Here is a 14,818-nt window from a genome sequence, read left to right on the forward strand (position 1 = left end):
AAACAGTTGAAAAATCTAAAAAAATAGAGGTGGAAGGGCTGCAAGCCCCCCTCTCCCCCCTCCGTTAGCTAAGGTTAAACTTGTATCTGAACCACTATGCAATATGTGTCTCTTGGCTGCTACATCATGTAAATTTTTGTAGCTATTTGTAAAATATGCCACTACAAACCTGTAAACTCATAGTCATAACAGTAACTTCAAGTGAAGTAGGTTAGCTGTAATTGGTAAAAAGCCAAAATTTCCTTTTTTTTCCTCCAAAAAAGCTGGCTTTTTATCGAAAAAAGAACTGTCCATTCAAAAAAGCCAGGTTTTTTGCAACTCTAATGTATACCAAAACAAAATTAATTCTTGTTAGTCAAGTTGGTATTATAAGCAGGAAAAGTGATATTACAGAGAATACACCACTTAGAAAAAGGTGTAAATCATCATACTCTTTGAAATGGACTCTTATAATTTGATATTTTATTAACATCAGTTGGGGGGACAGAGTGCTTTTATGCATATGCACAGGGCTCGAGAAATCCCAGTCGCCAGGTTGTCATGGCGACTAAAATTTCAGCCTTGCGACCGTGATCTTTTGCTCTAATATTGCCGTTCTTTTAAGTTTGCATGTACGAAATTTTGAAGATTTTAAATTCAAATTGCAGTACAGCGTAAGTTAGCAAATGCTTTTTTTTTAAAAAAAAAAAACTCAATATGCTGACCAATGAAGAAATTTCTTTTATTTTAAAACATAAACTAAACGTAATGTTTCAACCTTCTAGCAAGGTCTTCTTAGACTCTGTACCAAGTACAAAAGACCTTGCTAGAAGGTTGAAACGTTACATTTAGTTTATGTTTTAAAATAAAATAAATTTCTGCCTTGGTCAGCATATTGAGTTTTTCATATCATGGAAACAAGGCTTAATGGTGTTATGATTTGTTTTTATCAACGTTGTGAATATTTCATAAAATCCGTTACTCTTTGTCCCCCAACCCCTAATTTTCTGCTTTCTCACATGATTTAGCAATGTTTTGAATACGGTGATGCTCAACTTCTTATAGTATGCACAATTGCCAGTAGGTGGTTTCCTGGCGCTTGAATTTCAGAGCTGGTCGCCTAGCTCTGATGAAGATTTTTTGAGCACTGCATATGCACACTCAATTCTTCCTGTGTGTTACACATATTAGGGTGGATCAAATGAAAACGGAACAGGGGCCACAGAATGAAATCATCATTTATTTCAAAAGTAATCTTCAAAGTTACACAAGCACTTGTCCCCCTTTTCCACCAAGCGGTGAATACCCTGCTTGTAGAACTCCTTTGGCTGAGATCAGAAACAGTTGCGAACATTGTCCATGACTTCATTGGAGTGGAAGTGCCGACCCTTCAATGCCTTTTTCAATGGATCAAAGAAATAGAAGTCACATGGCGATATATCAGGAATATAGGGCGTTGGTGTTCCAACACTGTTCACCCAAACATTGCCAATGTGTTCTTTGTAACAGCTGACGAATGTGGCCGCACGTTGTCATGAAGCAAAACCACTCAAGAGGACAACAGGCTGGGCCGTTTGGCCTTGATTGCTGTGCGCAAATGTTAGAGGGTACCACAGTAACAAGCAGGGTTGATCGTTTGACTATGGTTCAGGAACTCAAGGAGAAGGGGTTCTTCATGACTTCATGATCAAAAAAACATGTCAGCATCACTTTGCCACTATTCTGAACCATCTTGGACGTCTTCGGCAGTGGAGAGCTCTGTTCCATTTTCATTTGATCCACCTTCATTTACCCTCAACTTGAACATTTAATCAACAATAGGGTAACGGTTCTAATTGTTTTATGGTTTAAGACTAATTATCGTAGAATTTTGGAAATCATTGTCACACAAAATTTGAACCTTCCTTAAAGTAATGAGCACTGTTTGGACTCGAAAAAGTTATTCATGTTGAAAAAAAACAACTTGAAAATTACCTTATGCACTTCTCATGGACAAGATATTCTCCATCGACAAGCAACAGTAAATATCGTAGAAGCGTGGGAATGAATGTAGAAGTAAATCGGAACATTAGTAGAATGCATTTAGGGACTTTATTTTAATGCTAAGGGAACCAAACCTAACCACGAAAGCATATATTGAACAAAACTGTAAGTAATCGCTAAAAATCCACAGTACGTGTTAACAGACGTACATCAAAATCGAACCATGTAAAAATTGCATTCATAGCATGATGAAATCGCAATAAAACAAAAGGAACTTGGGCCAACAATAGTCCCAACATGAAAGTTCTTCCCATTTGGTCCCACTAATCAAACAAGTTCCACATACTGCTGAACACAACACATTTTACTGCATAAAAAATAATAATGAAAATATTTTCCATCACTTACATTTGACTTTGGTGGAGGCACCATGGCTAAAGCATCATCCTCGGCTACTGCTGTCATGCACTGAATCTCCTTGGACGGAATTGGCATATGTAAACTACCATGATTAGAGTCTTCCATCTTAAGTGTACTAATCTACCTAAAGAGAGATTGAACATCTTTGAAAACTATGCATTTTTCAGTGAAAACAGTTTGATTTGTGAAAAACATAATGTTTCAACTGATAAAAAGAAATTACCAAAAGTTCACTAATGGACTATGAAAAAATCTTATAGACTGATTCCATGTTAAATCACTCAGGCCATGACACCCACCAATTCAGATTTCCGTGAAACTTGGTATATTTGTTGATACTACCAAGGTATGAACACATGCAATTTATTTCATGTTACTGAGAAACAGGAGGCTAAAGTTTCAGAACTTTGCACAGTTCGGTCATAGCAAAGACCATGGTGGTACCCTACAGTGTTTAACACGTAAAGTTAAATCTCAGAGTCAAATCCACATATCATTTTGATTTTTTCTCTAAAGTACATAGATATATGTATATATAATTTAAAAAGTTGGGTAACACTTTACTATACCGGAGATGGATTTCTTCAAATTTACAGGAGAAAGTACTTACACAAATCATTTTCTGTAGCGTTGTTGATGTTCGGGAATGTAGTTTTGATCCATTTTAATGTGAATGCATGTGGTTTTCTACGAAAATCTATTTCCGACGTGCTATTGCTGCTGCTACAAGATGACGTGTCGAGGATGCGTCGTAAAGTTGTTGCCGGGTGTGGAAGATGCCGTGGAATTTGTAATTCCGATGTTGCCCGTATATGCTAAATTGAACGAAAGGATTGCTAATGGAACCTAACCTAACAGGCCTAACCTAACCTAGTAGGCATATCTCATCCCCGTGATGGTTTGTGGGGCTATCGTGAATTTTTGGGCCAATGTCAATGGTTTTTGGGGCTACCCGTAGATGGTTTGTGTCGTTAATGTAAGAAATAGACATTATTTTCGTTAGAAATTCATTATTTCACCTTAAGAAATGTTCCGCAATGCAGAATAGTATGTTAGCAATATAAAAAATTGCGAAATAAATCATTGATAGTTGTCTCCGGTATAGTAAAGTAGTACCAAAAGTTGTCACTGAGAGTCAGAAAAAAATCTTGTTTTGTATATAATGTTGATTCTTTTTTGTGTCAACTTCTGACATTACTAAATTTGCATTATCACTAAAATTAATTTTTTCCAGTTATGCTTTGCTTCCAATTATGGTATAACTTTCATTTTGGGCTCGATTTGAAACTGAAGGAGCATAGTTTTCATAAAAAATATCTTCATGTGAAAACATTAAAATTTCCACTTCACCTTGCATATATAGAAATATGTGTCCAATTTTGTTGGGAATAAAGTACATTTTACGGTTAAATGCAGTCTATATTGTACGTTTCATTTTGGGATAACTTTGAAAAAAGGAAAAAAAAATATAATCTGGCAGTAGTATATGCCTCATTCAATTATATCCCAGTCAATGAAGTGGAAAAAAACATCGAATGTCCGGAATAATTCCATTAAAGCTGAATTTTGATTAAACTATGGCAAAACCACTGACATTAGCAAAAATACACACAGAACTTTTCTTATACCCCATCGAATGAGAATCATGATGAAAAAAAATTGTTTATGATCATTAGTTATGGGGATACAGGCCAAAACCTGCAGTTTGGAGGGGGAGCAGGGGGGTCACCATGGAGAGGAACAGGCACTTCTAGGATTTTGCACTTCTTGTAGTGTTCCAACAACTGACCAAAATTCAGGTTATATGGAATTAATCCCGACATTCAATGTTTTTTCCCCCTTCATTGATTGGGATATTCGGTGTTTCATTGAATGAGGCACAAAACTAGTTAGATTATTTTTTATTCTTCTTTCCAGAGTCATCCAAAAATGAAACTTACACCAAACAAAAACTGCATTTAACTGTATACTTGCCTCGTTCTTTGGATCCCCAGGCGGCATCAAAGCGCGCTGGTTTCCTTTGGAAATCTGATCCTCCCACCCTCGAGAATATTGCAATACTGGGACGCGTGCAGGGTGAGCATGCTGTCAACAGGCTGGACGTTGCCAAGTCACTTCCTCCCCCAAAGGCCTCTTCGTTGCTTTTCACAAACTCCGCAACAAGAGAGCAGTGTGAGATGCGTATGCGAGTTCGTATTCTCGGGGATTGACAAAGTGTATTTTTTTTAATCTAGGTTATTGTTATATCTTAGAAATATTACGGGAAAACAGAGTTTGTATCGACATGTGGCGACCGTGGGACTCAACCGAAGTTCCAGATCATCCAACAAACCAAGATAATCCTCAACCAAGCACTTCCAGAGCACCGAACAGAAAAGTATCCAAAACCAAAACGTTGAACAAAGTCAGTTATTTGTGTGTAATGTGCACGAATATGTCGAAAAGAAAAAGCTAGGAAAAGGAGCCATTGCAGAGACAGCCAAAATAATAAAGTTAGACAGAAAAACCGTGCGAAATGTGATTCGGAGAGGTCCAGTCACACCAAAGAAGCCTGGAAATAAAAAGAGAAAATTTAGCAAAGTGGACGAGTTTGCTTGTGATTTCATTAGACGCGAGATTTACAAGTTCTATAGTAAAGGACAGTCACCGACAGTGAGTGAACTATTGAAACTTTTATAAAGTGTGTCGGACTTCCCTTATGAAGAAACAACGCTTCGAGAACTAATAAAAAAAAAACTTGAATGGAATCGGCGAGAATTGTTGTTTGGAGATACCGGTTATCTACGGAGACTACAGGAGCCGCGTTCAGATGGTTGCAAACTCATTTACTTGGACGAGACTTGGTCCACATTAAATTCTATTAGCCTAAACGTTATAAAATGCTTTGCAAGATTGGACGAATCGCATGATTATTATGATGTATTTTCGGGTCACAGAAATAATGAAACACCATAATTAATTATATGTGTCGATTTATTTATTTATGTCACATGCTTTGAGTGCAGCGCGTCGACTTCCTTCCGCCGCCCTCTTAAAGCATGGCAACAACGCGTTGCCTGGAGCTTTGTTGGGGTGGTCTTGCTAAGGAGGTGGTGGCTCATTAGAAGAGGGGCGGGCAGGGTACGATTCCAAAGGCAGCCGCCTGGGGAACCAATGAACGTGGCAACTATATAATGTATTTTAATCCCCACAAAATTGAACATTACATACACAGTGTGTCCCATAATTTTCTGGACTGATATTGCAATGCATTTATATATTGCATGATTTGGAAAACACCTCTTCTCCAATTACCCTGATGTTTTCTCTGTCTTGCTGTTAAAATTGAACAATGGGGAAGGATCCTCTTAAAAGTTACAGTAAAACAAGCGACACCATCCTAGGTCACCATGTTGGAAATGATCAGAAAAACCGAAGGGTTCAACATTGCAGAGACCTGATTAGGGCTGCAGACGGGGATTCCAATTTCCTGAAAATTATCGTGACCTGTAATAAAACATGATATTTCCAATAGGAGCCGTTAACAAAGTGCCAGAGTTCGGCGTGGAAGGGAAAAGGGTACCGAGAACCCAAGAAAGTTTGCTTGCAGAAGTCCCATCCGTAGGTATCAAGACGATGCTCATCATGTTCTTCGACTCACAGAGAATTTGTTCCCAATGGACAGACTGTCAGAAGGGAGTGCTACCTTGAGGTTTGGCAGCATCTGTAGGTACAAATTCGATAGGTATGCCCGCAATACCGACAACAGGGTACAAGGTTGGTTCCCTTTTGAGTGCAATGCACCGAGTTGTTCATCAGGTTTTGACCTCTAAGAGGATTCTGCTTGATCATCCCCTCTATTCTCCTGGTCTGCCTCGTCCTGACTACTTCCTTTTCCTGGAAGTGAATTTCCAGTCGAAAGGGACACAGTTCAATGCCGTTGCAGACATTAAAAGCACTTTGACCGAGTATTTCAACACTATTCCCGTCAAAGACTTCCAGAAGTGTTTTGAAAAGTTGTATGAGCGTTGCATTCAGTGAATTGAAGCACAAGGAATGTATTTTGAATATATACACCCAAGAGTGCCATTGCATGTGCATTTCCTGTTTTTCCATCCGAGTCCGGAAAATCATGGGACACACTGTGTATTTTTATATATGCAAGGTCAAAGGTCACAGCGGTAGCTCAGTCGTTAGGGCATTGACTACCATGAGAGAGACCTGGGTTCGATCCCCAGCAGGGGACAACTGGGATTATTTCACCTGTTCAAGTGACTCCGGCACCCAACAAGTATCGTATAAAATGGGCACCTGGAGGTAACTCTGAGAGTAAATGAAGCCAAGGGCATGGCGCTGATCACATCATCATCATGATGAGGAAAGTGAGGTGTCCTAATTCTACATCCCCTACATGCCTTCATGGCCTAGTGCAAAGCAGAGGGTAACACTTTACTTTTACAAAGGTCACATCAAGTGATCTTGAAGTGAAAATTTCATTTCGAAACAAGCCCAAGATGAATGTTATACCATCATTGGAAGCAAAGTTACGAATTGCTTTATTTGATCCTGTAAGCATATACATTTTACATTTGTTACAGTGTTGGCAATCCTACTGTGTATCACTGTGGGTTAAAATTTTACATACATAAGTTACTTCACGTCACCATCTGGAAACTGAAGGGTTTGAAGAGGAATTTGCCGTGGAGATGCATTATTCTCTTATTTATTTATTGCCATATTCCATAATTTTCATAAAAATCTGAAATGGTTGGGTTGAAAAGTTCATTTTCTCGTATGATGATTTGGCATAGAATGACACACATGCATGTACATAAACTTTGTTTTAATGAAGATTTACTACCAGAAGCAGTGCAAATCCCACTAATTGTATTTTATAGTTTTTCAGAACATACTTTAGGTTTCAATTTGAAAAAATAAAAAAGGATGATAACTGATCTGCCTTTTTGTGATAATGTAATTTAGTAATGTCAGATGTTGACACAAAAATATCAACATTATCTACAATACAAGAATTTTTTCTGACTCTCAGTGCAAGGGAATCTTGGTGATAACTTTTCAAATAAAATATACACATGTCTTATGAACTGAAGAAAAATATGCAAATTGATATGTCGATTTGACTATGAGATAAAACCTTTTCTGTTCAGTACTGCACGCTACCATTGTGCCCTCGGCAATGAGCAATCTGAGCAAAATTCTGAAACTTTAGCATCCTGTTTCTCAGTAACTACGAGGTCTACAGAAGAAAATTTTGCACACGTTCATACTTTGGTAGTATTAACAAATACATCAATTTTCATTGAAATCTGAATCGGTGGGTGTCATTGCCTGGATGACTTGACATGCAATCAGTCAACTGCAAAAAGGGCAAAATGGAAATAATGATATACTAATGCTAAGGTGTAATACCTAATATTACCAGGAAACAAACTTGACACACTAAAGGTACCATGCAAAATATTATACAACACTAACATGAAAAATCATGGTAACAGTTTCATATATTGGAGACACATTTCTTCATTTTTACAGAAGAAACTACTTATGGAAATGAGTTTCTCTAAGGTTTCAAACGTTCGTCAAGGTTTGTTTTTTCATTGTGGAATATATTTGACTGGGAAATCATGTATTTTTCAAGAGAAATATCTCACTGAGCACAATTGCCATAGCTTTCTCTACGTGAAAGATGCTGCATACGATTGATGATGTAACCCCCTCTCAGTGTTTAAAACCCCTTCTCTTTTAACTATGCTTGCCTAACCTAAACTTATCGGAATGGTTTGTGGGGCTATCCGTGAATGGTTCGTGGGGCTATCTGTCAGCTACTCATGCATAATGTACGGTACCAGTTTCATAGATCGGAGACACATTAAAATCGGATATTTTGTGTTTTGCATGGTTCGTACTTACCAATTGTGGTAACACTTTCGTTTAGTCAAAATGGATTTCTTCATTTTTACAGAAGAAATTACTTACGCAGATCACTTTCTGTAGCATTGTTGAAGTTCCCGAATGTATTTTCTGTCATCGTTTCATCTTTTTTAGCGATAATTCATGTTTTTATGTATAAAAATATCACAATTGCCGTTGCTTCCATGTACGAACCGGATGTTCCGAGCTCTTGATGACGAAACCCCCGGTCACTGTTTCCAATCAGCCCGTGTTTTTTTCAAGATGACGACGTGACCTCAAATTTTAGCTATTCTTGCCTAACCTAACCTAACCTTACCATGAATGGTTTGTGGAGCTATCCGTGACTGGTTTGTGGGGCTACCCAGGAAAAAATTGAAAATTAATAACACGGAAGTAGGCATTTTTTTTTTTTGTTTAGAAGGTTGGAAACACTGCATCACTCGACAAAACACAAGCACAACGTGTGATGAACCGGAACGCTCATGCCATATTGTGTCTCATACAAGCGAAGAAAACAAACAACAATAATTACTCTTAATATGAAAAATTGAAATTATTTTCGTGAGAAATTCATAATTACACCTTATAGAATGTTCTGCAATGCAGAATAAGTAAGTAGCAATCTTAAAAAGAACGAAATAAATCAGTTATAGGGGTTTTGACTAAACGGAAGTAGTACCCCAATGGTGTATTGCGGAACATATTTCAAGGTGCCATTATGCTTTTTATATGAAAACAAACACAATTTTTCACATAGAGAATAATTTGTTATTCCTTTTTTCGCTTCCTTAACACACAATATGGCGGACAAAACTTGACTTTTGTAGTGGGTATGCAGTGTTTCCAACCGTCTTCACCGAAAAATACCTACTATCGTGTTCGTCATGTGTGCAAAATGTACATTAGGTAACGATAGTATAAGCCGGAGATGGATTTCTTAAAATTTACAGGAGAAAAGACGAGAAAGTACTTACGGAATTGCGTTCTTGGGGACTTTCGGAAGCCGGGGAAATTGTTTTTTAGAATCGTGCAACGTATTTTGCATGTAAATAAGGTATTTTTCATCAATCATGCATCTCCTTTGTACAATAGCTCGTGCCGCCATTACCGTCGACTACATGAATCAAATGTTTTTTCCGTGCGTTCGGTTATGTAACCCCTTCACAGTGTAGCAACCACGCGGAAGTTTGACAAGATGACGTGTGAGCAGTTTTTTTTCCCCCAATATAAGGTAAGACTCTAGTTTACGTCCTTTTCCTAAGGAATACGTGTCATATATCGTTGGAAAGCTTATTTTATAAGGAATTCAACAACGTAAATCCCAAAGCGAGCAAATATTTCCTGAAGCAGTAAATCGAGAAAAACCGATGTTGTCCGGATATGCGCAATTGAACGTACTGAGGAATTTTTTAGATGATGAAGCACATATTTAGGGGTGAAATGAGTGCTAATGGAACCTAACCTAACAGGCCTAACCTAACCTCGCGCACCGCGAACGCAAAGAAGCAATCACCATGCAGATAAGGACGTAAAGCAGAGTCTAGCCTCAATTTTCGCTTAAAAACCTTTTGTGAATAGTTTGTGCGGCATTTATCGGTTCATAAGTTTGGAACACTGCACATCAGCTGACGATACTGCATATCAGCTGACGATAGACAACCTGAGTCAAAATTTGCACGCTGAATTACCCAATATAAGGTAAGACTCTAGTTTACGTCCTTTTCCTAAGGAATACGTGTCATATATCGTTGGAAAGCTTATTTTATAAGGAATTCAACAACGTAAATCCCAAAGCGAGCAAATATTTCCTGAAGCAGTAAATCGAGAAAAACCGATGTTGTCCGGATATGCGCAATTGAACGTACTGAGGAATTTTTTAGATGATGAAGCACATATTTAGGGGTGAAATGAGTGCTAATGGAACCTAACCTAACAGGCCTAACCTAACCTCGCGCACCGCGAACGCAAAGAAGCAATCACCATGCAGATAAGGACGTAAAGCAGAGTCTAGCCTCAATTTTCGCTTAAAAACCTTTTGTGAATAGTTTGTGCGGCATTTATCGGTTCATAAGTTTGGAACACTGCACATCAGCTGACGATACTGCATATCAGCTGACGATAGACAACCTGAGTCAAAATTTGCACGCTGAATTAGCAACGAGCAATAAATGATTATGTTAAAAATAACGCTTTTTTCATGGGAAAAAAAGTGATCCCCAGCTTGAAAAATCTTCCGCTATGCATATGAGGTAAGTAGCAATGATTTTTATTTCAAAAGAAACGAGTTTAATGTGTCTCCGGCTTATACTACGGTACTAGTTTACTATCCTTCGGACACATTTATTTATTTTTACAGAAGAAACTACTTACCGTAATAATGATTGATTGATTTAGTTTATTTTACTTCACGTTTTGTGCCTCTTGGCTAATTTGCGAAGATGGGGATGAGTGATGAAATGATGAAATTGATGAATGGACATTCACAAACAACCTAGCCTGACCGGGATTCGAACCCGGGACCCTTGGCATCGCAGCGCGATGTGCTAACCACTCGGCCACAGGGTCGGGCACTTACCGTAATAAGTTCCTGTAGCATTGTCGAACATCGGGAAAGTGTTTTGTGTGATGTGGGAATGTTTCATAGTTGAAATCATGTTGTTTGTTGAAAATTAATTCTCCGACGGAGAATAGCTAGCCCCACGAACCATTGGCGCGTGGATAGGTTAGTTCTGTTAGGTTAGGAAACATAGTTAAAATTTGGGTACTACTTTACTATACCTGAGACACCTGGGAATCATTTCTTTCGCACTTTTTTACATTGCTAACGTACTATTCTGCATTCCGGAACACTTATTTAGGTGAAATAATTGAATTTGTTAGGAAAGTAATGTATATTTCTTACATTTACGAGTACTTACTGTTCTTGTTTATTTCCACACACAACATGGCGATAGCTTACCGTTGATCGTTCCTTGAGCCAGAAAAACCATTGACGTTAGCCCAAAAATTCACGATAGCCCCACAAACTATCACGGGGACGAGGTATGCCTACTAGGTTAGGTTAGGCCTGTTAGGTTTGGTTCCATTAGCACTCCTTTCGTTCAATTTAGCATATACGGACAATACGAGAGCGTATTGTGCTCTCATGCAGGAAGCAAATGGCGGCAGCAGCAAAAGCGCGTCGAAAATAGATTTTCGTACAAAACCACATGCATTCGCATTAAAATGAATCAAAATTACATTCCCGAACATCAACAACGCTACAGAAAATGATTTGCGTAAGTACTTTCTCCTGTAAATTTGAAGAAATCTGTCTCAGGTATAGTAAAGTGTTACCAAAATTTGGTGTCGTGTTAGTATCAGGATCTAGAAATTTTAAATAATTGCGAACCATTGGCGCTAGCCCCACGAACCATTGGTGCATGGTTAGGTTAGTTCTGTTAGGTTAGGAAACATAGTTCAAATTTCATCAAAACAACGTTGATACACCTTCAGGAATGTTCCACGAAGCAGATACGTAAGTACATATGTCAAAAATTGACGAAACGAAAAAATTAGAGGTGTCCGAAGGATAGTAAATTTCTACCAAATTTTTATTAGTTTTATTCATTAACAGTTTCATGCATCGGAGACACATTTAAATCCGATATTTTATCTTTCTCGTGGTTTGTACTTACCAATTATGTATTGCGGAACATAGTGGAAGGTGCCAATATGCTTTTTGCACGAAAACAAACACTTTTTCTGCTAAAATAAACCATTTTCCATAATGCTACGGAAAGCACGTCACGGTGCGATATCGCTTGCTTTGCGAATTGTAACGCTTCTTTTGTTTTCGAACATCAATGTTTCCAACTCTATTGTGCATGAAAGTTGTAAAAAAGCCCCAAAAACCATCCACGGGTAGCCCCACAAACCATTGACGTTAGCCCCAAAAACCATGCACGGGTAGCCCCACAAACCATTGACGTTAGCCCCAAAAACCATCCACGGGTAGCCCCACAAACCATTGACGTTAGCCCCAAAAACCATCCACGGGTAGCCCCACGAACCATTGACGTTAGCCCCAAAAACCATCCACGGGTAGCCCCACGAACCATTCACACGAGGTTAGGTTAGGCCTGTTAGGTTAGGTTCCATTAGCACCCATTTCACCCCTAAATTCATCGAAAAACCATTTTCCTTTCTCGACAAAAAACCGCGCGTTTCTCGAAGAAAAAAAACTCACGTTTCTCGAAAAAAATCGCGCGTTTGGAAACCCTGATTCCACTAGCGAGATCGCGTGACTTCCGACGCTAGAGCCATCTGCAGGTACATCTTGGAAACAACGGCATAATGTTGTCGATTTTCACAAAATGCGCAATATTATTACATGAAAAGTGATTATTTATTGTTCTGCTGCATTGTAGGATGAAGTTTTAGGAAGAATATATATCGACGGAGGTTATAAACCTTGGAGAAACTCATTTCCGTAAGTAGTTTCTTGTGTAAAATTGAAGAAATGTGTCTCCGATGCATGAAACTGTTACCGTTTTATTCTCACCTACAAAAAGATGACAGTACGATGGAAAAAAAACACCTATTAACCGCTCCGATACTAATACACTGCGGACAAATACCAACATGTACACATACAAAGTGTTTTACAACAATCCCCAATTTTAAGGCTTCTGGGACAAATCCTAGTCTATAGCTTCTCCTTGAAGTAACCTAACCATCACCATTCCTAGCGATATATTCACATACAAAGCAGTGACAGTGACGTGACTTTTCTATTTACTTGTGAATGTCTGCAAAACCAACACAATTCGTTAAACAAATATTAACAATTTGCTTTTCTGCTTCTACACACTAAATTTCCACTTCCTTGATTATCTGCTTAATTTGAGAGTATGTGATAAAAACCATTTTCAATGTAAAGACATCATAAATCGTGGTATGTCTACGATAATAAAGTATGTACCACACGCACAAACGCACAAGGCAGACAGTAAACCTAATTTCTTACCATTATTGGAAACATAACAACAACCACTGACAATACTTCTTTCTTGTTTCTGTTTAATCTTTAGCGCTATTCCTTTTTGGTTCTTCTTCTTCTTTTTTATGTTCTTCTTTCTTCTTCCTCATCTTGTTCTTACTGACCCTATCAACTGTGACTCGATTTTGGTCATCCAGAATGTCCATGAAAAGGTAGACTACCAGGAAATACAATTACATAAACATAAAAAAACTATTCCAGAATTACAAAGTAGAAGCAAGAGCAATCCAAATTTACATAGCAGGATATAAAATTACGATAATCAATGTGTATATTCCTTCCAATTACAATTCTCAAAATATAAAACAAACTGATTTACAAGCTTTAACATTCAACATACCCAGTTCTTATTTAATTGTCGGGGACTTTAATGGGCATCACGATGCTTGGGGTATGCATATAGCAGATAGACTTGGCACTAGTATAGTGGATTGGATAGACGACAACTCTTTCATCGTTTTAAATTATGGATCACCAACACATATACCTCGAAATGGAAGTAATCCAACATCAATTGATCTAACTATAACATCGGACTCATTATTCCCTCAATTTCAGTGGTTCATAGAGGATGAACTCCATGGTAGCGATCATTTTCCCATATATATTCGTGCCCAATTTTTACCAAGCCAACTTTTCCCCCCAGTCCAATTACCAATTCTCCGCTGGAAAACTAACAATGTAAAATGGGAATTATATAAAATATTAATAGATTCCTTTATTTTAAGAAAACATCTTACTTCCTCCCAGCCTATATCTTATTCACTGCTACTTCAATATATTACTAAAGCTTTAGATATACTAACCTCGCGTAAAAATACTCATTGTGAAACAATGTTTCCAAAGATACATTGGTGGACGACAGAATGTGAAGAGGCAAAATCAAATAGAAAAATCAGAGAAAAACAATATGCCTCATGTCCCAATCCTGAAAACCTCATATCATGGAAAAAGTCCGTAGCTCAAGCACGAAAAATATACTTACAAACCAAACGACAAGCATGGATTAATTACTGCAATTCGATAGACATGTAGGAATCATCCCGAAATATTTGGCATAAATTCAATTCTTTACTCAAACCACGTTCTCCTCAAAAAAGACCCATAGATGACAGTTGGCAACATCAATTTCTCTCCCAATTAACTCCACCATCTGTTCACCTACATTATGATAATAACGAGAATCTTCCTTCAAAATTTACAAAAGATTTTCCACCTGTAACCCGAGAGGAATTAACAACACTTCTTAAAAATGTGAGAAACACAGCACCATCAAAGAGACAAACAAGAATATCAGACACCTGTGCAAAAACTTTAGTAATGTCGATATTGTTGATGTAAGCAGGCTAGAGAGAAACAATTTCACAAATCACGGCATGCATCTGAACCGATCTGGAAAAGAAAAGGTGTCAAAAGCAATAGGTACGGTGATAACTGAATACATTATAAACCAAAGAAGAAACTGCAATCCTATTGAACTGA

The 14,818-nt window shown here is 38.0% G+C and overlaps 1 protein-coding gene across 6 annotated transcripts in view; it reads right to left on the reverse strand.

Annotated features, from left to right (window-relative positions):
• The window catches only part of Rad17 (Rad17 checkpoint clamp loader component), a 52,314-nt gene extending 38,925 nt beyond the window's left edge, over positions 1–13,389 (reverse strand). For 3 of the 6 annotated variants that reach the window (XM_083139608.1, XM_083139607.1, XM_083139602.1), the window contains exons 1-2: positions 13,304–13,389; positions 2,371–2,506 (exon numbers count right to left, since the gene is read on the reverse strand). In XM_083139608.1, the coding sequence (XP_082995734.1) occupies positions 2,371–2,487 (117 nt within the window). In that variant the 5' untranslated portion in view covers positions 2,488–2,506; positions 13,304–13,389. Of the gene's footprint in view, positions 1–2,370; positions 2,507–12,838; positions 12,859–13,075; positions 13,096–13,200; positions 13,221–13,303 lie in introns of those variants that run through there. The other 3 variants (XM_083139605.1, XM_083139606.1, XM_083139603.1) reach the window with 3 other exon arrangements.
• Positions 13,390–14,818: the final 1,429 nt, after the last annotated feature.

This window comes from Lepisma saccharinum, chromosome 18, assembly GCF_977018435.1.
Source record: "Lepisma saccharinum chromosome 18, izLepSacc3.1, whole genome shotgun sequence".
Lineage (NCBI taxonomy): Eukaryota > Metazoa > Arthropoda > Insecta > Zygentoma > Lepismatidae > Lepisma > Lepisma saccharinum.